The sequence below is a fragment of the Metarhizium robertsii genome, assembly GCF_000187425.2.
Source record: "Metarhizium robertsii ARSEF 23 chromosome Unknown MAA_Scf_7, whole genome shotgun sequence".
Lineage (NCBI taxonomy): Eukaryota > Fungi > Ascomycota > Sordariomycetes > Hypocreales > Clavicipitaceae > Metarhizium > Metarhizium robertsii.
In genome coordinates this window covers 1,539,608-1,562,475 of record NW_011942215.1, presented here as the reverse complement: position 1 = coordinate 1,562,475, position 22,868 = coordinate 1,539,608, and the positions used below count along the sequence as shown (strand labels likewise).

At 51.5% G+C, this 22,868-nt stretch overlaps 5 protein-coding genes across 5 annotated transcripts; 1 reads left to right on the top strand and 4 right to left on the bottom strand.

Moving 5' to 3' along the window:
• Positions 1 to 74: 74 nt before the first annotated feature.
• Positions 75 to 2,637, bottom strand: MAA_00505 (YL1 nuclear; the record flags this gene model as incomplete). Its single annotated transcript, XM_007818503.1, has 2 exons — positions 75 to 475; positions 552 to 2,637. The coding sequence occupies 2 exons, from the start codon at positions 2,635 to 2,637 to the stop codon at positions 75 to 77; spliced, it is 2,487 nt and encodes an 828-aa protein (XP_007816694.1).
• An 827-nt stretch (positions 2,638 to 3,464) lies between these two features.
• MAA_00506 (autophagy related lipase) lies at positions 3,465 to 5,390 on the bottom strand (the record flags this gene model as incomplete). The annotated part of the gene is made up of 1 exon (XM_007818504.1): positions 3,465 to 5,390. The coding sequence occupies one exon, from the start codon at positions 5,388 to 5,390 to the stop codon at positions 3,465 to 3,467; it is 1,926 nt and encodes a 641-aa protein (XP_007816695.1).
• Positions 5,391 to 6,171: 781 nt separating this feature from the next.
• On the top strand, positions 6,172 to 8,250 carry MAA_00507 (FACT complex subunit pob3; the record flags this gene model as incomplete). The annotated part of the gene is made up of 4 exons (XM_007818505.1): positions 6,172 to 6,182; positions 6,261 to 7,103; positions 7,183 to 7,554; positions 7,659 to 8,250. 4 exons carry the CDS (start codon positions 6,172 to 6,174, stop codon positions 8,248 to 8,250), a joined length of 1,818 nt encoding a protein of 605 aa, XP_007816696.1.
• Positions 8,251 to 9,429: 1,179 nt separating this feature from the next.
• MAA_00508 (PAK-box/P21-Rho-binding protein) lies at positions 9,430 to 11,928 on the bottom strand (the record flags this gene model as incomplete). Its single annotated transcript, XM_007818506.1, has 1 exon — positions 9,430 to 11,928. The coding sequence occupies one exon, from the start codon at positions 11,926 to 11,928 to the stop codon at positions 9,430 to 9,432; it is 2,499 nt and encodes an 832-aa protein (XP_007816697.1).
• Positions 11,929 to 20,461: 8,533 nt separating this feature from the next.
• On the bottom strand, positions 20,462 to 22,662 carry MAA_00509 (DUF803 domain membrane protein; the record flags this gene model as incomplete). Its single annotated transcript, XM_007818507.1, has 2 exons — positions 20,462 to 21,681; positions 21,747 to 22,662. 2 exons carry the CDS (start codon positions 22,660 to 22,662, stop codon positions 20,462 to 20,464), a joined length of 2,136 nt encoding a protein of 711 aa, XP_007816698.1.
• Positions 22,663 to 22,868: the final 206 nt, after the last annotated feature.

Below are 22,868 nucleotides of genomic sequence, written 5' to 3'. Positions count from 1 at the left end.
ATAATAAAATATACTTAGATATATAAGAAGTATAATATATTATATTATTATTTATTCCCAGTCTTATTAATTCGCTACGTTACCACATGTATATCTTGTGCAGTTTGCCCAGGGCCACCACTTTCCTCAGTCTTTATAGCAGCATTTTTACCAGCCGCAGCTACATGTATTTCTTGCCCCTCCTCCTTGTTTTTCTCAGGTCGTTCCCGTTGCTTGATTTTAGAGTCTTCGTGTCCTTCCGGGGTCTTTAGTTTCCCGCTACTACCAGGATTGAGGAAGCGTTCAGGGACGCCACGTGCTGCGTGCTTCGGGTTTCCCACCCATGCACCGAGGATGCGACTCCATTGGTAGTCGCCGTTGCTAAGCCGCTGGATCTCTTTGTATGCGAACATGTTGTAGAACGGGAGATTGGTTTTGGGATCCCGATAGCGTGCTGGGTTATTTGTGATGACACAGATTGGTGCAGGTGTAGGCTCTGTTGAAATAGTCTGTTAGTTGTTGGCGCTGGGTCAACTGGACGCTGCGTGTGTAACTCAACGGGGCTGTCTTACTGGCGAGTTTGGTCATTTTGCGGCCAAACAGAATCTGGGTCTGAATATTCTTATCACGTATGGCATTCCCATCAAAATTTTGGTAGATAATGCCGTTCCTTGTTGCGTTCATATCGCGAGGGACCTCAGGTACGTCTGGGGCCTCGGACTCTATTGGACTTCCCGACTTGCTTTTATGCGCTGCTTGATGTCGGGCAGGTTGAAGGTCGGAGTCGGCCGGTATTGTTGGCTTTGCATCAACCTCCTTGACTGTTGCGGTTGCGGTTGCTGAAGATGCGGATCGTCCTGCCACCGTCGTTGTTTCCACGGCCTGGACGGACGGTGGTGTGAGTGTGGACTGGATTGTATTAGGGAGTGCTAGCACGTTCGATTTGGGTGCAGCATGGACTGGCGAGGGTACGTTCACGTCGATTCCTGGCGGCGGGACGAGCATTGGAGCGGCCAGGACGCTCGATGGCCTGGCTTCCGGAGGGCGCGTTGGACCAGCCGTAGCAGCCAAGGAGCTTGCAAGTGGAGGAGGCGGAGGCGCTGCCAGTCCGCTTGGGCGATTTGATGGCGACACTGTAGAAATTTGAATGGAGGCAGGAGAGTAAGAGGGGGTTGGAGTAGGAGCAGAAGCCGGAGGTTGTGGCACAGTTGAATCTGTCGAAGCGACGGTCTCTTCCTTGAGAATAGGTGTTGAAGCTGTGGGGGATTCCCCCGAGGATTTGGTTGATCCCCCAACGATAATGACTTTTTCCTGTGCATTTAAAGCTGCATCGTCTGTGATTTCGGGCTTTGCGCCCATAGGCTCATTGTTTGGCTCTTTGCCTGATACCTCCCTGCTTGCTGATGCATCGTCCGCAGCTGGGGCCGGCGATGCTTCTGTAGGCGTCGGCAAATTCACAGCCTCGGTTGTACCTGCATCGGCCATTGGTGGTACGTAAGGCTTGTTATCTTTGGCTATTGCGCTGCCGCTTTCCATGTTCCTGTCGTCGCTTATTGCTGGTTTATCTATCGTGGAATTCCCGACAGCCTTGGGTGTCTCTGAATTTTCATCTTCAGCTCTGATAGCACCTTGGAGATTGCCTTTATCTGTCGATTTGGAGACTTTCTTCTCGTCAGTCTTCCCGCCATCCTTGTCCTTTCCCTTTCCCTTTGCGGTCTTGTCCACCTTTTCTCTCTTCTTTTTGGGCTTCTCTTCCACCTCAGTTACATATGGACGCAGCGACCGCAATTCGACATCATCCCATTGGCCTCTTCCGCTCCAGAATGTAATGACTGGCCCCTTGAGCGTGCGCTGGTTCAGAGCAGCCAGTTTAGCCTTTCGCTCTTCCTCGCGCTGCTTCTCTGCCTCCTCCCAGCGATTGAGACTCTTGCTGTTGCGCTTCTCTACAATCGCAGCTTCCGCTAGCCTCTCCTCCTGCGTCATGGGAGGTTTTTTCAGGGCCTCGAGTCGAGCAGCCTTCTTTTCCATTTGTGCGAGCTGCTTGAGTCTCCTCGCCTCACGTTCTGCCATTTGCTGGTGCAGCTGCTCTTTGGATATACGAGTTGTCTGTCGGGATGAGGCACGGGTAGGCAGATCCGCAGGCGACGGCAGCCATGAGGCTCGTTCTGACTTTTTTTTCGGACGTGGCGCGGGAGCTGGGACAGATGCCCTGGTCGTAGGGTCGATGCGAACCTTCTTTCTAAACTTGGCCGGGATTGCTTCTTGCGCTCTTCGTTTTCGTTGGGCAGCGCGCTTTTCTTTTGCCTGGCGCTCTAGCTCCTTTTCGCCTTCCAAGTCATCGTCGTTGGCGTTGTTGTCATCTTCGTCGTCGGATGAGGAGTCCATGTGTACGTCGGAGCCATCCTCGCCAACGTCGGAGAAGCCCTGGTCATTCTCGTCTTCGGCGAATAAAAGTTCCAGGTCTGAGTCTGGCTCTTCATTAGCAAGCATTGACTTCATACGATTTCCGGCCGTGGACCGGCGTTTTCGCGTTGTTGCAAGCCATTCTGTCTGCTGGGCCGGGGTGTCGGGGGTGTCTCTGTCCGAGCTATCGAGATCGCTGGGCGGATCGGACAGCTGCGATGTGTCCCTGTCAGATGTTCTTGATTCTGTATCCATCATAGACGGATCCTCCATGTCACCAAGGGGAGAATAATTCGTGGCTAGCTGGCTGGTGGTCGAGCCACATGCGCGTGGTGGCAACCATGTGTGGATGTTGAGTTGCAATTGAAAAGGTGCAAAAAGCGACGCGTTAGAGGGGTGACAATAAATTTATCGAGGCGGCGTTCCACTACCGCTGACATCATGGCCCACATTATGCCTGGCTGCCCGCTCAGCGCAATCAAGGAAAGTGCAACAGCAATCTCTCTTACTTTGATAGGTTTATTTTTATTGGCACTTTCCATCATGTATTTGTCGCCTTCACAAAAACCAACATCACAGAGGGAGTGGAATTCGCTAATTTGATCATAGAACTGGTGGTCTATCCGGTGCGGCCTACAGATGGAGTGCGCCGTCTTTGTTGCCTTCTAACTACAGGGCTAGCGCTGACTTCTATCGATGTCCACGATGATCCAATATATGCCAAGTATTCAAACGCCTCTCGCTAGACAAGCAAACACTCAAACGAACCAAAAAAAAACCTCTACCACGCCAAGCCAGCATGGCCAAAAACAGAACAAACTCTAAAAAATGACGAGACTGAAATCTGCAGTGCAAGACTAAGCCATCCTGCGAAACGCTGCGTGTATGTGTGTATAGTGTATATGTGTGAATGCTCCTCCTGCTTAATCAAGGAAATCCGGTGGCTCCATAACATGTTGGATTTGCAACCAGAGATCGCGCAACTCGTCAAGAGGGGAATATATGATGATAATGATCTCATCAATCTCCCATCTACGCATCCAAAATTCGAGTCCCAGGTACATCAGTCCCGGAAGAAAACACTACATCTCATCTGGGAAAAAGGCGTCTACCCCTTTGCCCCCTTCCCATTCTTTGCAGAATCCTATCCAGTTTCGACGGAGACACTTTTCCGTAGATGGAGCACTACTGGTTGGTGCAGCTGTCCATGTTGTCGATGTCGGACCCTTGGTAATGGGCGGCTGTGTACGTGTGCCCGGTAGAGGGGTTGTGGTTGTGCTAGTCTCATCCTTATCCCAACAACCCCACCACTTTCCCGGTGTTTCGCACGTGGTTGTTGGCGTATGGGTTGTTGTAGTGACATCCGAGGTTGTAGTGATAGGGTTTGTGGTGGTTGTTTTATCCTTGCACCCAAACCAGCCCGGTGTCTTGCAAGTTGATGTCGAGGACGTAGTCTTGGTACTCGTAGCCGTGACTCCTGTAGTCGTTGTATCGAGGCAACCCCACCAGCCTGGGGTCTTGCAGGTTGAAGTTCGTGTTCGCGTACGAGTCGTCGTTGTTGACGTCGATGTTGTCGTCGTCTCTGTGCCGTTGCTCTCATACATTTTCCACTGGGCACAATCTCGACATTCGGGGGTCATGGAACACTCGGGGACATCGTCATATTTCAGAATGACGTCAGAGATGACTGCTCGAATCTTGTGCGTTCCAATCCCTACACGCCATCCTTTGTCGGCAACAACATCGTAGACACACTCGCTGCCAGTGTGGCAAGTCGTCTCCAGCGCGTAACCGGCAAAGGAGCAAGACGCAGTAGCACCGTTGCAGGTGCCAATGTAGATGGGATCAGCCGTATGACCAAAGTGATACGCGCCAGTTTTTTCCCTTGTTTGAGGAGCTTTGGGATCAGAACCCGGAGGGATGGGTAAACCAAGGCGAGTCGCAGCAAGAGCCTCGGGAACAGCCTCGAACGTGACGACGGGCAAACCATACGTCAGACCTAGCAAGGAGCTGACAGCTCCACCCAATGAGTGGCCTACTACCCAAATTGTAGAATGGGGATAACGTTCAGTGACGTTGGAGTAAAGTTCGCGGGCGGCGGCGTAGTACCGGCTTTCTTCGTGCAGAGATTTGGTAACACAGGTGTTGTTGCAAGAGTACGTGCTCGTGGCGCAATCGCAAACCTGATGCCAAGTCCACTGTCCCTGCTGCGCGCAGCAACAACTAAAGAACAAGTTATCATTAATTTTGTCATTGGTCGTGGTACCATCTCCATCAAAGACGGCAGGGGTTGTTCCCTTGAGACCGATAACAATTGTTGAGTTGTCGTCGTCGGCCCAGATGTGTCCACGCAACCCATCGCTTTGCCAGCCAAAGTCTGCACTGCGGTTGAAAGGTTCACCGATGTCTAACCAATCGGCAGCGTCTTCTGTCTCGACATAGGCGTTGGCGGCCATGTAAGCTAAGCTAAGCACTGTGCCTTTATCTGTAACATCTGGCGAGGGAACATCATCAACTGTCCATGCTGAAGCATCAAGCACAGCAACATATCCCTCTTGACGTGCGTGGGCAACCATGGGGTCTACAACAGAAGGGCGTCTATCAACGAGACGCTGTATGGTGTTGCCACGACTCCTGGCACTGAGATGAGGTAGGTCATGTTCGGCATGGCCGTCTTCAGCGGCGAGAAAGACGCGTGACGACGAAAGATCGTGAGTTACATCCATGCTGCGATGGAGTCGCGGATGCCGGTCGGTACCATGATGATAGATGTGACGCAGTGTAAATGTGTGGTCGGCTGGTCGGGGAGATTCCGGATTCGATGGCGTCACGATGGCTGGAGGAAGAAAGACATCTTGACCTACGACAGCATCTCGATCGATGGGTGAAAGGTGCGAAGCAGCCGTCGGAGGAGAAACTGCCAATAAAGATAGCAGGAAGACTGCGGTAACTCTGCCGGCAGAGGTGCACCGCGCCAGCACCCGAGACGGCTCGAAATTCGATAACATGGTCAACGGCTGCCGAATCCAGCCCTGGAGGGAATCGATACCATGAGCGTATGCAAGGCCTCTCTGCAGACAAAGCTATGGATGCCACAGAGAGAAGAAAGGAGGAAGGTTGAAATGGCGGAGTCCTGCTCTGGAAAACTGGCAGAGGAAAACAGGAGCGCGAGGTGGGGGAAGTGAGGTTGTAGCAGGAGGATGAAAACGAGTGACATTCAAAGAGCGAGCGGAGTGGCGGCGATGTTGTCATGGCCCGCGGTCCCAGGTCTCGGACTTGGAAGCATGCGCAAGCGAGAGCCCGTCGTCGGCGGGGACGGGTCCGATGCAAGGGTCAACATTGAATGGTATTGTTGGGGGCGGGGATGACTAACTGCGTGTCATGATGTGACCTCGGGAGAGGCGAAGTACCGTCAGAGGGCGCTGTTCAGGGCCACTGATTCAGCATCAGCATCGCGCCAACCAGCACATGTGACCGCTATTGCGCTAGGTTGGCCGCCGGGCCCTTCCCAGATGACCACTTTGACCACTTGACCGTCTGGGCAACTGCCAATAGCAACCACGAGTGTATTACCTAAGCACATCAATTAAACAAGTGCCTCGCGACGCGCCGACCGGCGCGTGTCTCCAGATTTCCCCACGACGCAGCCAATCCGAGGCTGGTGCGCCAACATTTTGATCTCGAAGTACTGGCGAGAGTTTGACAGCTTTTGGCCGCAACGCATTTCATCCCGTCTTACTGCCATCTCTCCTTTGTGTCGAACCAGCGTCTCTGTGCACATCGCCCAAGATGACTGCAATGTGAGTAGCTCTACACCTGTTTAATTCTCAGTTCTTTCCTTGTGGGCTAGCGATCGGACCGCCTCTGCATCATGGCAGCGATACCTCGCGCGCCGTGTTTGTAGCTCGAGCTATCGTGAACTCGCACTGGCGACGCACTGCTGTCACGGCAAACCGCGCAGACATGTCTCAACTAACATTCGCTTTCTTTAGCGAGAGCTTCGACAGCATCTACCTCGACCTTTCCAGGGAGAGCGGCAAATGCAGATTTGCCGAGACGGGCTTTGGATGGAAGCCGTCCAATGGAGGTGACACCTTCACCCTAGACCAGACCAACATTGGTGGTGCGCAATGGAGCCGGGCAGCCAAGGGGTATGAAATTCGGATTTTGCAACGGAATTCCGGCATCATTCAGCTCGATGGCTTTCAACAGGAGGATTACGACCGGCTTAGCAAGGTCTTCAAGAACTGGTACAGCACCGTTCTCGAAAACAAAGAGCATGCGCTCCGTGGCTGGAATTGGGGCAAGGCCGAGTTCGCCAAGGCTGAATTGACCTTTAGTGTGCAAAACAAGCCGGCCTTTGAGCTTCCTTACTCGGAGATTGGCAATACCAACTTGGCTGGTCGCAACGAGGTCGCCGTCGAAATGTCCCTGCCCCAGGACTCAAATGACACAGGCACCAATGGTCAGCTTGGTGGCGCTCGCGGCAAAGGCAAGAAGGCCGGTGGTGGCAGAGACCAGCTCGTGGAAATGCGGTTTTATATTCCTGGCACTACCACTGCCAAGAAGGAAGCTGATGGTGACGACGCCGAGGAGGAGGAAGCCGAGGAGAAGAATGCCGCCACCCTCTTCTACGACACCCTCATCGAGAAGGCTGAGATTGGAGAGACTGCTGGCGATACTATCGCCACTTTCCTCGACGTGCTTCATCTTACTCCGAGGTATGATGTCATGAGCCCCCGGCACCCTAAGAAGCGTCTACCTGTCTTGACCCTGATTTGCTAACATGTCCTTCGGCAGAGGTCGTTTCGATATCGACATGTATGAAGCTTCATTCCGACTCCGCGGAAAGACGTACGATTATAAGATCCAATACGAGGCTATCAAGAAATTCATGGTTCTTCCCAAGCCTGACGAGATGCACTGCATGCTGTGTATCGGCTTAGACCCTCCACTACGTCAGGGTCAGACACGATACCCATTTGTTGTCATGCAATTCAAGAAGGACGAGGAGGTTACCATTGACTTGAACCTCGAGGAGTCAGAATTGCAATCCAAGTACAAAGACAAGCTGGAGCCGCACTACGAGGAGCCATTGCACCACGTTGTTGCCAAGATCTTCCGTGGTCTGGCCAATAAGAAGATTTCATCACCAGCCAAAGACTTTATCACGTACGTACCTTGGATTATTATTCAAGCCTCACATGTACCCGGCAATTTTTTTTTTTCTCCTTTTGGACTGTCGCTCACTAATCATGTTTGTTACCCGTCTCTAGTCACCGAAGTCAGTACGGTATCAAGTGCTCCATTAAAGCCAGCGAGGGATTCCTGTATTGCCTGGAAAAGGCCTTCATGTTCGTGCCCAAGCCGGCCACGTACATTGCCTACGAACAAACACAATCCGTTACGTTCTCCCGAGTGGGTGGTGCCGTCTCCACCCTATCTACCTTTGATATCACCGTTGTGATGAAGAATGGCGCCGGGTCGTCGCAGTTCAGCAACATTAACAGAGAAGACCTCAAGGCTCTGGAGACATTCTTCAAGCTCAAGGGTCTGCGTGTCAAGAATGAAATCGATGAAGATGCCAACATGCTTGCCGCCGCCCTCCGCGAACAGGACATGGACGACTCAGACGATGAAGTTGTCGCCAACAAGGCGGACCGTGGCTCAGCCGATGAGGATGAAGAAAGCGTGGATGAAGATTTCCAGGCTGACAGTGACAGTGATGTGGCTGAGGAGTATGATAGTGCACATGAGAGCTCAGGCTCTGGCAGTGCTGAGAGCGATGTTGATGCCGATGAAGCGGATGAAGACGAGGACGAGGAAGCCGAGGCGGAACGCCCCAAAAAGAAGAAGAAGACTGGTTAGAATGACCACGGAATCGTAGGAGTTTATGAACATAGGGACTAAGACACCAGGGCATCGGGAGGGAACATATACTGGTGCAGGAGAAAAGCCTTCAAAACTGGGCAGTTGTGTTGCTGTGAGGAGTGGCGTTATCTCACATTGGCTTCCTTCACTTCAATCCGGCTTCAGTTCTTGATGGTAGGTAATTGTTAGATGACAGGGGAGGTGACATTGTGTACAAGTACTTTTTTGAGAGGACGGTTGGGCGGCGTCAACAACCCGACTAGCGGGTTCACCGGAGAGATGATTTACAACGGATCCATCATTTCATAACCATCTTTTTTTGTGATGCCGTAAACTGCCTTTCATGATGAGACCACCTGCTTTCTTTTCGAACTATCGATTTTGAGATTAAGCCGTAAAACATTCACATGTTTGATTTCCTAACGAGTACCTACCTAGGTACCTTGAGTAGGTCGGTAGGTACTAGCAGACTTAGCCAAATATGCTTAAACACTGGTCACTTCAGTGAAAAAAGTGGTTGGAATTTTGTTTTATTGAACAAGGTCATTCCCTCCATCGCAATTTTTGCCCAGAAAGTCTAGTATCATCTTTCCAGCTGTATTCCACACTCGCCCAGAAACAGCCAATGTTTACCTGCTACCTAGCAGGTAGGAGGTAGTTGCCTATCGGCAAGCCAAGAAATTCTCCAGTCAGTTCTCGAAACAAACCCAGTCCCAGGTCCAGTAACACACACACACACACACAAGGGAAATTTGTTTTGTATAGTCCAACTTTTCGATACCGCCATTCCTTGTCAAGAAAATCTTTCCCGCATACATCGAACCGTGTCTCGCGGAGACAAATTTTGATATTCTAAAAAAAAAAAATGAAATGAGTCGTTACCGTTGAGGAACCTAGCCTCAGAGAGCTCATGCATATATGGTAGAACACACAAGATAAACAAACAAAATATGAAATGATCATGCGCCTCTAGTAAATTCTCAGCTCCAAACAACGAAAGTAGGTCTAATGAGCAGACTGGAAAAATAACGCTAGCGAGAGACAAAAAAGTATACATGATGAAACAAACAACACAACTGTCGCCACACATCTACCATGGTGTAGCAAAGCAATTGTCATAAGGGTTGCACTGCCCTAAAGCAAGACAGAGTTCCACACGTTCATGGGTGAACTAATTCAAATGTGTTCCCCTGTGGCTTTCATATATGTTCGTGGGAACAGTGCATACTGTCCCACCGGGGGAGGAGATTGGACGGGCAAACTTGTGGTCTTGGCCCTCGGACGTTTCGGCTTAACACTCTCTTCCAGCGGAGGTGCATCGTCGCGAACCTGAGACTCGCTAGCATGGCTCTTGTGATAATATTTCTTGAGCCCATTCGACGGAGGAAATGGAATCATGTCAGGGACATGGTCTTGAGCCGCTGGATATGTGCCAGCCCACTCTGATCCATCCTGATCGTGGTCTGGGGGTTGAGCTGAAGGGAGTGGTTCAGAGTCATCAGTCAGTGATCCCGCCATCTTATTGAGCGAGGTGGTACTGGCGGTACGCCGAGCAAGCGTAGTCCAAGACGAGTTAGTCGATCTATATTGTCTTCCGGTAGAGTTTGAGCGAGATGTAGAATTAGTCGAGGTGCTGGAACGTTGATCAAGCAATGGAGATGATCCGTTAACTCCTACCGATGAGTTCGTATCTTCATGCAAGGCCGACTGTTCAAAGTGTCCGCCAACAAGATCACAATCGGAGTAGGCCTGTTTTTCAGTGTCGTCACTTAGAAGCATGGGTTGTTGTTGATAATCCACAGGGATGAGGAATGAAGGAGACAGCGTAAATGTCTGAGATTCCCTAAATGTGGCAAGGCCAGAGCTGTGTCGGGGTTCCTTCATATTGAGGGAACGAATACTCTTTTTGTCACCCCTCGGTAAAGAAAAGTTGTTTGTAACAGCGGAATTTGGTGTGACTACCTCATGCTCCACGGGAGTTGATGTATGGCTAGCTGGGCTGAGAGATGATGCTTCTTGCCATACGAGGGATAGAGAACCATGACTTTCGGCAGACAAACTTCCGTTAGATGCAGGCTCAATCCCGTTGTCATCCAGTGCCACTAGCTTTGCGGGGGGCGTCAAGCTGTCTCTGGCAGTATCCAGTGACGGACGATCCCATTGGTAGTCACAGTTGGCTTCTGCCTCATGTTCATAGCAATAGTCTATGAGATCCTCCCAGCTCTCTCTTGTTGGTGTCCTTGGCTGGACCAGACTTTGGTGATCATCATCATCAACGATATGATCCAGGCCCATGATACCCAGGCCTCCGAGGGTTTCAGAAACTACACTTGTTGGCCTTCGAGATTCGGCAAGCGATCGCAACATTGGAACAGATTGGCTGCCGCGGAGAGAAGAATTATTGCTTGCAAGGCTAAGCCTTGATCGTCTTGACATGCCGTGCTGCTCTTCTTCCTCGGGGACATCAGGGAGCGTTTCGTACGATGCTGGCGTTGAAATTGCCAGAGGCCAAGTAGAATCCCGAGCACCCAGCATAACACGAGAGTATCGCGTTTCGTCAGGTGGGGATTGTTCTTGCGTCTGACTATAGCTGTGCTCATGAGAGTTTAAATCGTCGATTATGCATTCAGGAGAAGTCGCATAACCGAAAGGAAATGGTTGGCAGAATTCGTTAGTTGTCTGAGCCCGGGCAGCTGCATTCATGTTGATGACGTCTGTGATATCTTGGTAGCTGGATTGTCGGCTGGAACCCCGGGGAGGTGGCAGAGACCCAAGCGTACAGAAGCCATTGGCTTGTATTGGGGATCTAGGGGGTCGAGGAGGGGGCTGTGACGGGGTTTTTCGAAGCCGTTCTTGTGATCGAATATGCTGTAGAAGCCGTCGAGGCCCGGAGGCGGGGGCAGTATGGCGAGGTACTAGGGGCGGACGAGAGATAGCGCCAGAGGTTTGCTCTTGGTACACTTCACCAATAGATTCCCATGACATATTTCGTGAATAAGAGCTTGTCTCGAATCCGCCGGTTAAGGCGTCGTTCAACGTCTCCGGACCGTTGACATGAAGATCGTTGTTGACGACATTATCCCGCTGTGTGTGGGCGACGTGCTGAAAATTGAACGGCCCTGAAATATACGGTCGTCTCTGCGCAGTTTCATCCCGCGATGGCTTCCTTCTGGAAAAAATGGACGGGATAAATCCTTCTCGTCCTCCATGACCAATATTTTCAGAGGGCATATCTCCAGAATATATTGAGCTGGCGGAGGAGTTCTGGGTGCTGCTTTCGCGCTTGGATTTTCCTCGGCGATGAAAAAAGCTCCTTCCAAAGTTGTGTATGCTTTCGGGGCGATCTCGAGATGGGGCACTGCTATCGTTGGACCTAATCGATGATCTTCGAACGAGGGACAAGTTGTCCAGTGACAATTCCCAAGGTAGACGCTCAGCCGTATTCATAGAAGATAAGGATGACGACTCGGAAGAAGCAGTCCTGTGCCCATGGTGCCTTTGTAAATGGGATGCTCGCTTCATTTGCTTGTTGAGCAGCCGCAACTTCTGGGGAGAAGGAGGGCTATCAAGAGCAGGACCAAGGAAGTCAGCAACACTTGCGCTTGACAGCTGCTCCATGGATGACGAATCGAATGGTGTGTGAAGTTGTGAAGACGAAGTGAAAGGTCGCGGCATCTTTGGTAGTTTTGGGTCCCTTTTCGGCGCCTGGGTGGGTACCGCATCGTGGTGCCCAGAGTGCAGGGCTATTGCTCCAATACCAAACATCTTTACTTGGTGCAAGGGGTAGGAGGGTGACGATAAGATTCGTGCCTCCGAAGCTTGACAACGTGTTTGGCCCACCGTGACAAACAGAGCCTTTGCTCAGAACCGGAACTGCGATGTGATCGGCATACCACCGTGGGATGGGCGTGTTACCAGGGCAGTCCGTTGTGTGAGACTATCAACGGTCAACAGCAGGCAGGGGACCTGAAGAAGTTGTGGGGTTAAGTGACTAGCCGGAGCTAATAAGGAAGACGACGGTACATGAGAGAGATATGTAGATTGAATTTTTGGGCTGCAAATGCCACCAAAACAGGGGTATCCCAAAGGCCCAGACGGAAGCCAGCAACAAACAAAGTGTCTGGGGTGGATGGGGGCCTTGAATGGGGGCTTTGAAAACAGAGGTTGCGACTAGATGCGGTACCTCGGACCCGGGTCTGTGTTGGTCACCTCGAAGCCTGTGATATAGACGTAAGAACGGGCAATTGGACCCGGTGGTATGACCGACTGAGTTCTGATATGGCCGTGAAACGCCAGATATCAAAATAGAAATACACCAGGTTGAACTAAAAGTCTCCCTGTCGTGGCTGATTCCTCTTGACAGGCGCCGGGCTGGAAAACTCCTTGTCTGTTGGCGGATGGAGCTGTCTCCGTCGGCTTTCCCTGTTACAAGCCCCTCAAAAGCAAATCCTGAAGAAGATTGACTTTCTGTCCCATGTGCAAATACCGAACTAAGAGCGTCGTCGCCGACGCGTGCAATGGTCTGAGATGATAACCGTGGCGCTAGTAGTGTCTCTCAACGGCGAATCCAGTCAGATCTTTCATCGACAGAATGGCGGTTTCGTCAGTCGATCTCCAGTGGACCACAGACTTTGTCGGAATCCACTGCTACAGCAGCTCGGTCAACGGAACGGGGGACACCCGGTGGTAGATGGGTAGGAAGGTGTTTGTGAAGGTGGTTGAGTGCTTAAGGCATCTTGCGAAGCTGCGGCAGCATTCCTTAAGTTCTTTCCAGCGCCGGCGTCATTGTATTCAGCACTGTTGGTTCTCAAGCCACAAACGCTTCTTGTTATCAATTGAGAAAGATCTCATTTTAGCGAGCTTCCTGAACAGAATAGCGGAAGTGCCACAAGTTGGTTCGGAGGGTGCATGCTACCAACACAACAAGCTAAGCAGCGAGGATTATGGCCAAAGAGAGAGGCTTACCCTACCCGAAGCGTCGGGTCGAGGCAAAGTTACGTTGTACTCCACCCGAGCTCTCGTGGCTTGGTTTGAAGAGAAGTGGTTCCTGGCTTGCAGCTCCATGCAGGTACGACATGGTCGCTTGAATGGCCTGAGAAGTCGAACCCCATAGTTGCGTGCACCACGGAGTACTCCGTGAGGCATTGTGTAAGTCCGTATTCTGTCGTCCGCAATGCTTCCCCTGCCATTGGCGGACAGCACGTACATGCCCTCTCCCAGTCAGCCAAGCAATAGAAAAGAGACAATTCCTAGACGACCAAAGCTGAGGTGAGTATTACGAAATACATATACCGTAGGGCTTGACAATTGCTGGGGCAGAACTTGCATTACATGATGGGGGATGGGCCATCCCAAAAGGAACCAACAGACAAGGAGATGTCCTTGACCGTCTTGGCTCTTTTTGCTAGGGGTTCGTTGGGGGCAGACGAGGTAAGCCGCAGGGATTGAGTTTCCACCAGACCTCATCTCCACTGTGAGTTATCGCTCATACACGGCGACTTGGACAAGGATCTCGCGGGCCAAAAAGAGCCCAAGGAGTACTCCGTAGCACGCGTTTGGGTGTTTGTTGTGGCTGGCCCTTGTGCTATTGAACAGTGGTGGTCGCCATGGGGCATCGCGTTCAGGGTTGTGATCCGAACTTGACGGGTCAACGCCGTGGAGAGGGATTTTTTTTTTAGGCGGGCGGGCTGTACTCCGTTCTTCGTAGCTGGTGATTGTACAAGACGGCCGGATCTGTACGTATTGTACTCCGTATTGTACAATTGCATGACAACCTGATGCTTTCGTGCCGTGCAAGGCGAACAGTGAGCCATGATTCAGGGAACTCGTGGCGGAAGCCCACAATGGCCCTTCCTTTCTTCCAAGGATCAATATCGCGTTCTGCAAAGGAGGATGTGGGATTTTGGACCTCCGCCATGGGCAGCACCTCCGAGGCCAGTGCCTGGTGAACGAGAAAAAAACGATCTATTGAAGCGTGTCTGTTCTTACCAAGACACGGACAACCACAGTCTACTAGGAGGCAGCTAGACTCGAGCGTTGCAGGTGAGAAAGCTAGTAGATGTCAACGGGTGGTTTCGAGTGATGATCCATGCGAACTTTGCTTTGGTTCCTGCCTGGGGTCGGGCTGTTGGACGCGGTTGGTGGTGGTCATCCGCCGAGCATGTACTCTGTACGACCTCCACTAAGCGCACGGAGTCTATTGTACTGAGCGTACCCACAGTAGCCACCTAGGCACCGAGGTATCTGGGTACTTGGAGAATGGCACTCTGTATCGTTCTGGTCGACGTAATCATGTACAATCAATGTGATATGCACGCGTGCATGGCACCCCGGTTGTTCCTGCCGCATCCCTGTTGCATGCCTGTTGGTACCTTGGGAGCCGGACAAAGACGCGAATTTTTCTTGAACAGGACAGATCATGCGGTTCTCCGTAATACAGAGAGAGTCTTGCACCGGCCAAGGTAGTACACCGCTCCGGGCAGTCAACGCAAACTCCTGCACGCCATCTAACCATCTCGGCATCATCTGCTCCGTACAATCCAATGCCTGATTCGTCAATGACGGCGGACGTGCAACGCGGCAATGACATCGGCACGCAATGCGTCACTTGCTCTACCGTACGGAGTACTGAGTATGTACAATGTGCAATACATATTGTATCATGCATCATGATAGGCAACTGGTGGATAATGAGATACGTATTCCCACCAGACGCTCTTCCCAAAGCGTTCGAGTAGTATCTACCAACCTGCCTACCTAGGTAGTTGGTAATTCTCCACTCACAAAATCACGATCCGCATCACGTCGTCTTTGCAGCACACGCGTACCGCAACCAGCTCAATCTTGGAGAGTGCGGCTGCCCGAATGTGCCGTGGTCAGAATTAATTGCACCAGACACAATGGCAATCTCAATCATAGCGGACCCAGGGGTTCATACTCTGCCAGGCTGCTGTCAATGTTCTAATGGCTTCCGCCTGGAATGCGGCTACAAATTGGGGCCTTGCGCCGAAGCAAGATGGGGAACTTTCGTTTTCCAACTCCCATGCGCGAAAGACCAAAACAGGGTCAGTTGAGGAAAGTGGCTGGCTGGTTTGCCTTGACTATAACAAGCCAGCCTTATTGTTGGTTCGTGATGGTCTTGCTTGATCTATAGTACATCGAAGTAACTACATAAAGTACATAGAAGGTAGATGTGGACCACCTGTGTACTTAGTAGGCTGGTTCTTGGACCAGCCACTGGCTTCGTCATGATCTGGCTGTGCAAAAGCTGCTATTTCTGGCTTGAAATCATGGCGTAGTTGAGGGGTTTGTAGGACGACATGGCGACATGGAGAATTCCACAGCCGCGCTGGCAGGAACATGACTCTGGGCTGTTTCTGGTACAAACAAGTACCTCGTAAATAGATTTGACGAGGCTCCCAGTGTGTGTACAGAGTGACTACTGCATACTACTTGCGAAGCTATCGGCCCAGACGGAAACGAAGCGTATGTGTACATATTACGCAAGAGATTGTATGAGGCAAATGGCAGGCTCCATCCAGCACTGAAGCCGTTCCCCATCTCCATACGAAATCTAGAATCACTTACAGTGCGGTGTGTTACGGTATGGGAAAACCCAAATCGAAGGACACGGAGAACTCTTTTGCTGCACAGACAGGTACCCGCCAAAAGAGCTTTGAACTCGAACAATAGATCAGAGTCGAGACACTAGCGTTGAATCTTGTCTTGAGAGCAACAGAGTTTGACAATAAAAAAAACGGGAGCGGTGGATGGCCCCCCAAAGCCACCATCGCCATTCATTGTCTGAGTGAGCTTTGGAGCTGTACATGAGTGATGAGATTTGTTTCTTTCCTTCGTGTGTGTGTGTGTGCGTGTGTGTGCGTGCGTGCGCGCGCGTGCGCGCGCGAGTGTGTAGTCCCTCTTTTGTTGGTTCAATGTTATTCTTTTCAAATTCCCGCACAAGCTACTTAGAGGCATGTCCATGGCTGATGCTGCGTGTTGCCGACTTGGGGTGATTCCTTCAAGAATGGTGGTCGGCTCGGGAGACATCGATGCTTGGACCAAGGCCCAACCACACGCTGTTGGCGCAGCCTGCATCGTGCTCTTGAACATGCAAACCCGCAATGCCAAAGACGACAGTTCCATGGAATAGGGGCTCGTCCGCTGAGTCCAGAAACGCGCCGACCCCGAACGACATCTGCAGCACTAGGGCGAGCACCTCGGTCGCCCATGTGGTGTCAAATGCACTGTCAAGCAAGGTACATACATACACGCTTACGTACTACATGCCTTCTTGCTCATCATGTTCATTACGTTCCGATCGGCCTCAATCTACTCCCGCTTTGGAGTTGGTGTTTCTTCTCCGGACTCTTGGAGCAGACATGTTCTTGAACTGAACCCTGCTTCAGTCGCTCGTCCACTGGGTCGCTAGTGGCTAGTTCCTGAAGTCCAATGTGTAGTTGCAAATTTTCCATCCTCCCACGCTGGTGATGCCAGCCCTTCCCCTCAGTTTGTGCTGGGTTGCTGACGCCACTCTCGGGGCTCCCCTGTCCATGGCTGGCCTGCACCCAGTTCTCTGGGACTTTGCTCTCGTGTCCTGGAAGATTGTTGGTGCCTGGATGCCGTTCCGGATTTCTTGATCCATCCCGCACCCGCAAGCTTGCCCAAGTAAAGCCAACCGCTCCGCTTCATTGTGAATATCGAGACAATGACTGACTGCCTTACAGAAATGCGGAGAAGCTTCAAAGCTCCGAGTCCACCACTATTAGCTCCGTTTCATCAAGAGCGAAAAACCTCTGCGTCTTACCGCGGCTTACGGGGGTGTTCCTGACAACAGGCACCGTCAAGCGTACTGGGTACTGGATCCGTTTGACAGAAGAAGACAAACAGAGAAACAAATGGAACGGGGACTCAACTCTGGTTCCTTGGCTCTTGCGGGCGCGCAGGGTTCTCACATGGACAGGGATCACCAGTCTGCGAAAGGTCTGGTACAGTATTGGGGGCGCCGTCTTCAGCGCGCCCTCAGTCAACACGGACATGTCACCAGCAAACCAGGACGCGTGACATGGTGTGATGGCAAAGCTTTCGCAAACGGAACATGCATGATATCTCTTTGTTTGTTGTGAGAGACAGCTCGCATGCTTATATCGCGTCGTTCTCCGGTTGACCCAATCCAGCTCATCAGCATATCCCTGGAGCAAGAACGTTGTCTACTTTTAGCATAACACAGTCAGCAATGCAGAATCTCGACCTTGTCGCCAATTGCCTCCCTGGCTGGCAGGTCCTCGCCCCAGTAGGGAAACAACACGTCCGTATTGTATGTACATACTACTATATCGGAACCAGCCTGGATAGTTCGTCGCAGCTACTCCGTACGACCGGCCATCATGCACAAACGCGCTCCGTGAGACAGGTTCCCCTGGTAGCTCTCGGAGCGATAAGCTTTTGCCGATGTAACAGCTTAAACGTAAGCGGAGACGCGCGCGATGGAATCGGAGGAGTTGGCCTACTACCACATTGTAAACCTCCGTCAGTTTGCCGAAAATCATAACATGGACCAATATAGGCCACGCGTGTACGGAGAACTACTCCATGCAGTCAGTACCAAAACGGCGGAGTCGGTTGGGCTCTCCGGTGATACTGCTCGGAGCTTCAGCGCGCATCGAATGTATCAGACACGGCAACAACGTCTTCCTTTTCTCCATGCCCGGAGTACATACTCTATGGTACTGGTACGGAGTAGAAGATGCAAACTTCATCGTCCCTGGCTAACAACGCCGTGCCACGGCGCCGCGTCAGAATACATACATAGACATTGTGTCCAACAACAAGAGCCTCGAGAGGGACCGTCTCCATCTGTGCTGGACATCTGGAGCCTCTCTGGTGCAAGCATTCAAAAAAAGACTAACCCTCTCCGGATATCTATGATTACTACCGTTAGTCTCAACCCAGTACCCATCGTTGCCATGTCTTACTCTGTACGTCCATCTTTCTTCCATCCCGTCTTCCGCGGCGACACCAAGGCCAATAACGACCAGCATAGTACGAGAGGTGCCATCCACTTTTTGACAACGGCTTGACGCGACGGTGGCATGTCAACATGTGTCCGGTTTTGTCCACTGCGGGTCCGATAAATATGCGGGCCAACCTCAGAAATGTCTCTATACGGAACCTTGCCGTGTGTTTGTGGTTGCAGCGGAGTAGTTTTTTGACGGTCGCTTCATCAGGCACCTCCATTCTTTCAGATGCTGACAAGTACCGACTGCCGAGGATCTGGGCTGATGGTGAGACAGATCATGTCCAGCAGACTTTGGGGAAGGGGGTTGTGACTTGATGACTTCACGACTCCTCGTCTCTGTTGTACTAGTATCAGGGAAAAAGGACAAATGGGCGGGTGGACTGACTCGCATCGCAAGGCCCCTTCCCCGGACGGCACAGACTGCCGTACAATGCGATTCTTCATTTGTCACCTCTCACTTTCTCGGCGCAGTGCCTCGTCCATCCAACGCAAAGTTTTTTTGCCATCCACTTTACCCGGACAGTGCTTTTTTTTTTAAGCTCAGATGCCGTGTCTCGGGGCAGCGGGATGGAGGCAAGAGGAGAGGACCGTGTGCTCAGTCGCTCGCCATTAGCCATTAGCCATTAGCCTTCGCAAGTGAAACATCCATCCAACGCTTGTCACAAGCAGATTCGGAAGCCCATCAAAACCTTTTTGTCCTTTGGAGCATGTGCATTTCGCTTTTGGGGAGGCCGTCGCTCGATTCCTTCCACCGACCGCCTCGTCTTTCCCCCTTTGGCCGCTTCCCCTTCCCAGAGAACATGCAAAACCTCGCCCCCCCCCGGCCACTTTACATTCATGCAAACATCGTGTTCGACCTTGATCCATCCCCCCGGGTAGTAATAAGAGAATGAACAAAGTTAAACGCGCACATGGAGTCCTCTGTCCCCATCCCGGTCCGACAGGGCATCAATCATCAGGCATGACGAGGCGGATATTCCATCCCCCCGGGTTTTGATTGCATAACATTGCGGCTGGGGCCTTGTTTGCTATTCCCATGGCCTCGGGAGGGCTGCCTGCTATTATGGACAGGGGAAAGAACGAAGAAAAATATGCCATTTCCTCGTATCTATGCTAATGCGCAGCAAGAAACAGCCTCATCATGTGATGTGGGCGGTGCCCTGCGATATGGCTGTCTCTTCAACCAGGAACAAAACAGCAAACGTCCGCATTGCCCCCGTTTTTTCGTTTTCTAGCCGAGCATGCTGCTCATCTTGGGAGAGACATTAATGCGTGTGTTACTGAGAGCTCATGCGTGTGATTCAATGGACTGCATACTCCGTACGAGAATCAACAAGTGAAGGGCCCCCTTGTCCGTGTGTGTGACGAGAGCTGCATGAAGAACACATCTGATGATGTGTACGTATGTGTGTGTCGGCATTCATCCGATTCATACGGCGATGCAAGGTTCTCTTCATTTCTTTTCCCCGGTGATTCTTCTTTTAAATAGGAGTGAGTGTCTCGGCCGAAGGGAGCATAACCCTACTTTGTCATTGAGACAACATCAGATCATAGATGCCGTTGCCCCGACCAAAATCGGCCTCCGGCAGACTTGGACACTCAGCCCTGCCGTGTAACATGGTCACGTAAGAAATGGCATCCAATTCGCAAACAGAGTACTACTAACGCCAAATACAGGGCAAGAAACACGTCAAGCCCTGCGGCGTATTCCGTACGTAGTGCCATCAGTATTAAATGAGATATCAGTGCGGTCATGCAGTTACCAATTTCATCTACTCCGTATTGTGTGTACATTGAATCAAGGAATCCTCTGCCCAGTTCGCCACAAAATGACTGCAGTCAGGAAGATTCCCCATGTCGATTTCAGGGGGGGAAAGAAAGGACAACGCTAGCTCTTCTAGATGAGGAATGCATGAGATGTGAGAAATCCAATTTATGCACAGATAGATGCTCGCCACACACGCCAAATACCGAAAACAGCTCCCTTGCTGTAACTCGCGGCCAAACGTATCGCGTAAAACAGAACGAGAAATCACTGTAGTATGCCAACAGGAAATGAAGAAAACGAATCGCAGAGTAGGAAAAAGAAGAAGCCTGGGAAGAAGCCCGTCTTTCCACAGACTTTTTGGACTGCGCTGAAACTATGGGGTATGAAGCTTATTATCTAGATTGCAAGTGACTGGCGTTATGCTACTCAGAATTATGAGACGGTCCAGACTCCACGTCACCGCTTGGGGTATCATTCTTGCTCTTTTTCTTAGGACGGAAGAAATCTCCTATTACGTCACTGACGCTTCGCGACCGCCTTCGCGATGGGTCATCTGTCTCGCTATGCTCATCTTCAGAAGGCTCCAGGGGACTTGGCAATGGAAGGTCCGATGTTGTTATATTCTGCTCATCTTCGTCAAAGTTGAAGAACAGACCCGCACGGATGCTAGACCGAATTCTTCTCAGTGATGATGTATTTGCCAAAGATGCGTCATATCCTCGTAGGAATGCGTCCTTTACAACAGTCGTGACTGTAGAAGAAAGCGGCGATGGCGATATGAAAGTCTTGGAGCGATGATGGCTCGGAACCCGGGAGAGTCCTCCCGAACTCTGACGAGGAGTGAAGGGTCTGTCTGTAGGGTATGTAGGGGTGAAAGCTGAGTCTCGGACGGGAGTCGTGGCAGCAGAATTGCTTGGTGTTGAAATCACAGCAGATTCCGCCACCGCCGAGTCGGTAGAGAAGGTTCGTGTGCCACGAGGAAGGGACGCAGCGGACGACCAAGACTCTCGCCAAGGGTTATCGGATAAAACAGGAGTATCTGGTTCAATATCGATTAAGTTTGGCGCGCTGTCGGATGTGCCTTGACGGATTCGTGGTTTGTCGGACTTGTCTTGAGGAAATTGTGGTTTAGCTGTATCCGCAAAGCTGACTCTCGACAATTTGCTAGATCTTTGAGACGGTGGTTTCGGTGATTCAACGTCTTGGACTGGTGGAGGGCCCGCCGTTGCTTCCCCGTGTCTTGTTAGGCCAATAGTCTCCTCGATCCCGTCGATATCAGACAATAGGTCCTCATCATCGGCCTCATTTTGTTGCCGACCACTGGTGATAAGAAAAACTCCAAAAAAGGTGAGGAGGCAGCCGCCTACGAAGGTTACGGCTTGTTTTTCCGTCGTCTTTTCAAAGTCTCGGTAAAGAACAGCACTTCCCAGAATGACGCAAAGTGTGAAAAGAACGAACTGAATGGGGATGACTTGTGTGGAGTTGAAGCGCTGTAATGCTTTATTAACATATCGAATCTGCATGATTGCTGTGACGAGAAGAATGAGAAGCAGAGCATATGTAACTGGGGTCGTGAAGGCTCTCCAAAGCGTCGATGACAACATAGATGAAACGCCTTTGGTTGCTAACGCAGTATAACCACCTGAGATTCACGGTTAATATCATCGCAATGCAATGGGTAAGGGAAAGGTGGGATTTGTCGCTTACCAAAAAGTCCCACAAGCCCGAGATCTATCAGACTAGTGCGCCTACCATATTTGCTGCTTGCCCACATCAACAAGACAATCAACGAGACTGTGACACCGAGATAGATTTCGAATTCCATGGTAGTGATTGCGCGCCAAACATCGTGAGGTTCCAGCTTGGTCTCCTCCTGATTTGCGCTGAAGACAACGGTAACAACTCCTCCAACAGCAATTACGACGCCCCAGAAATCCCTGGCGCGAAATCGCTCGTGGAACATTACAGGCGCGATGATACAGTTGGATATCAATGCCACGACGCCTAATGGTGACACAATCGAAGCAGGAGCAAATCCATAGGCCAAAAAATTACCCATTTCGCCCAGAGTTATGAGGATCTGTCCCAGCCACCAATATGGGGACTTGAGGTATGTTGATGTAGTTTTGTCATGTTCTCCATCAGCGCTGTCAACGTCGGTCGGGGCGATTGACTGGGAAGACTGAGATAGAGGATCAGTTTCGACTGATTCTGGCCCATCATGGACTCGACTGGCACCGTTTACAGAGCCATCATGACTGCGTCCGTTGCCGTTCCTATGCCCGTTAGGCTCTCCGGGCATGGTGCCATACGACGATGCACCATTGCTGCTACTCTGCGCCTGCTTCAAGGCAGCACGCGCCCGCTGCCGTACACGCACTCGTTCCTTATGTAGTCGCGTATGCGCATATCGCTGGACATTCAGAGCCAACGCAATGAGGACATTACCGACGATGGCTGTGACGATGCCAATGAGAGATGACCATTGCTGCAAAACCTCGCCGGGGTCGCCGGGGGACTGTGTAGCTGTAGCCGTAGCTGCCGTCGACGTTGTTATGCTCGCCGCGGGTCGCGTAGCCGCGGTGGTTAATGACCATGGCAAGGCCCCTGTCGCAGTGTCCATCGAGGCAGCGCGAGCGTCGTGGCCGGCAGACGCAGTCGCGGGAAGCTTTCGAGGGCAAGCTGAAGATTGTTGAAGCGCTCGGCTCCCAGGACCATCAGGGTTGCAGGACAGGCAGATAGGAAATAAGATAGAAGCTTTCCGGATCAAGGGCCTAGTCGGATCATGGCTACTCTTGGATGTGGCGACATAGAGGGAAACTCAAGAAG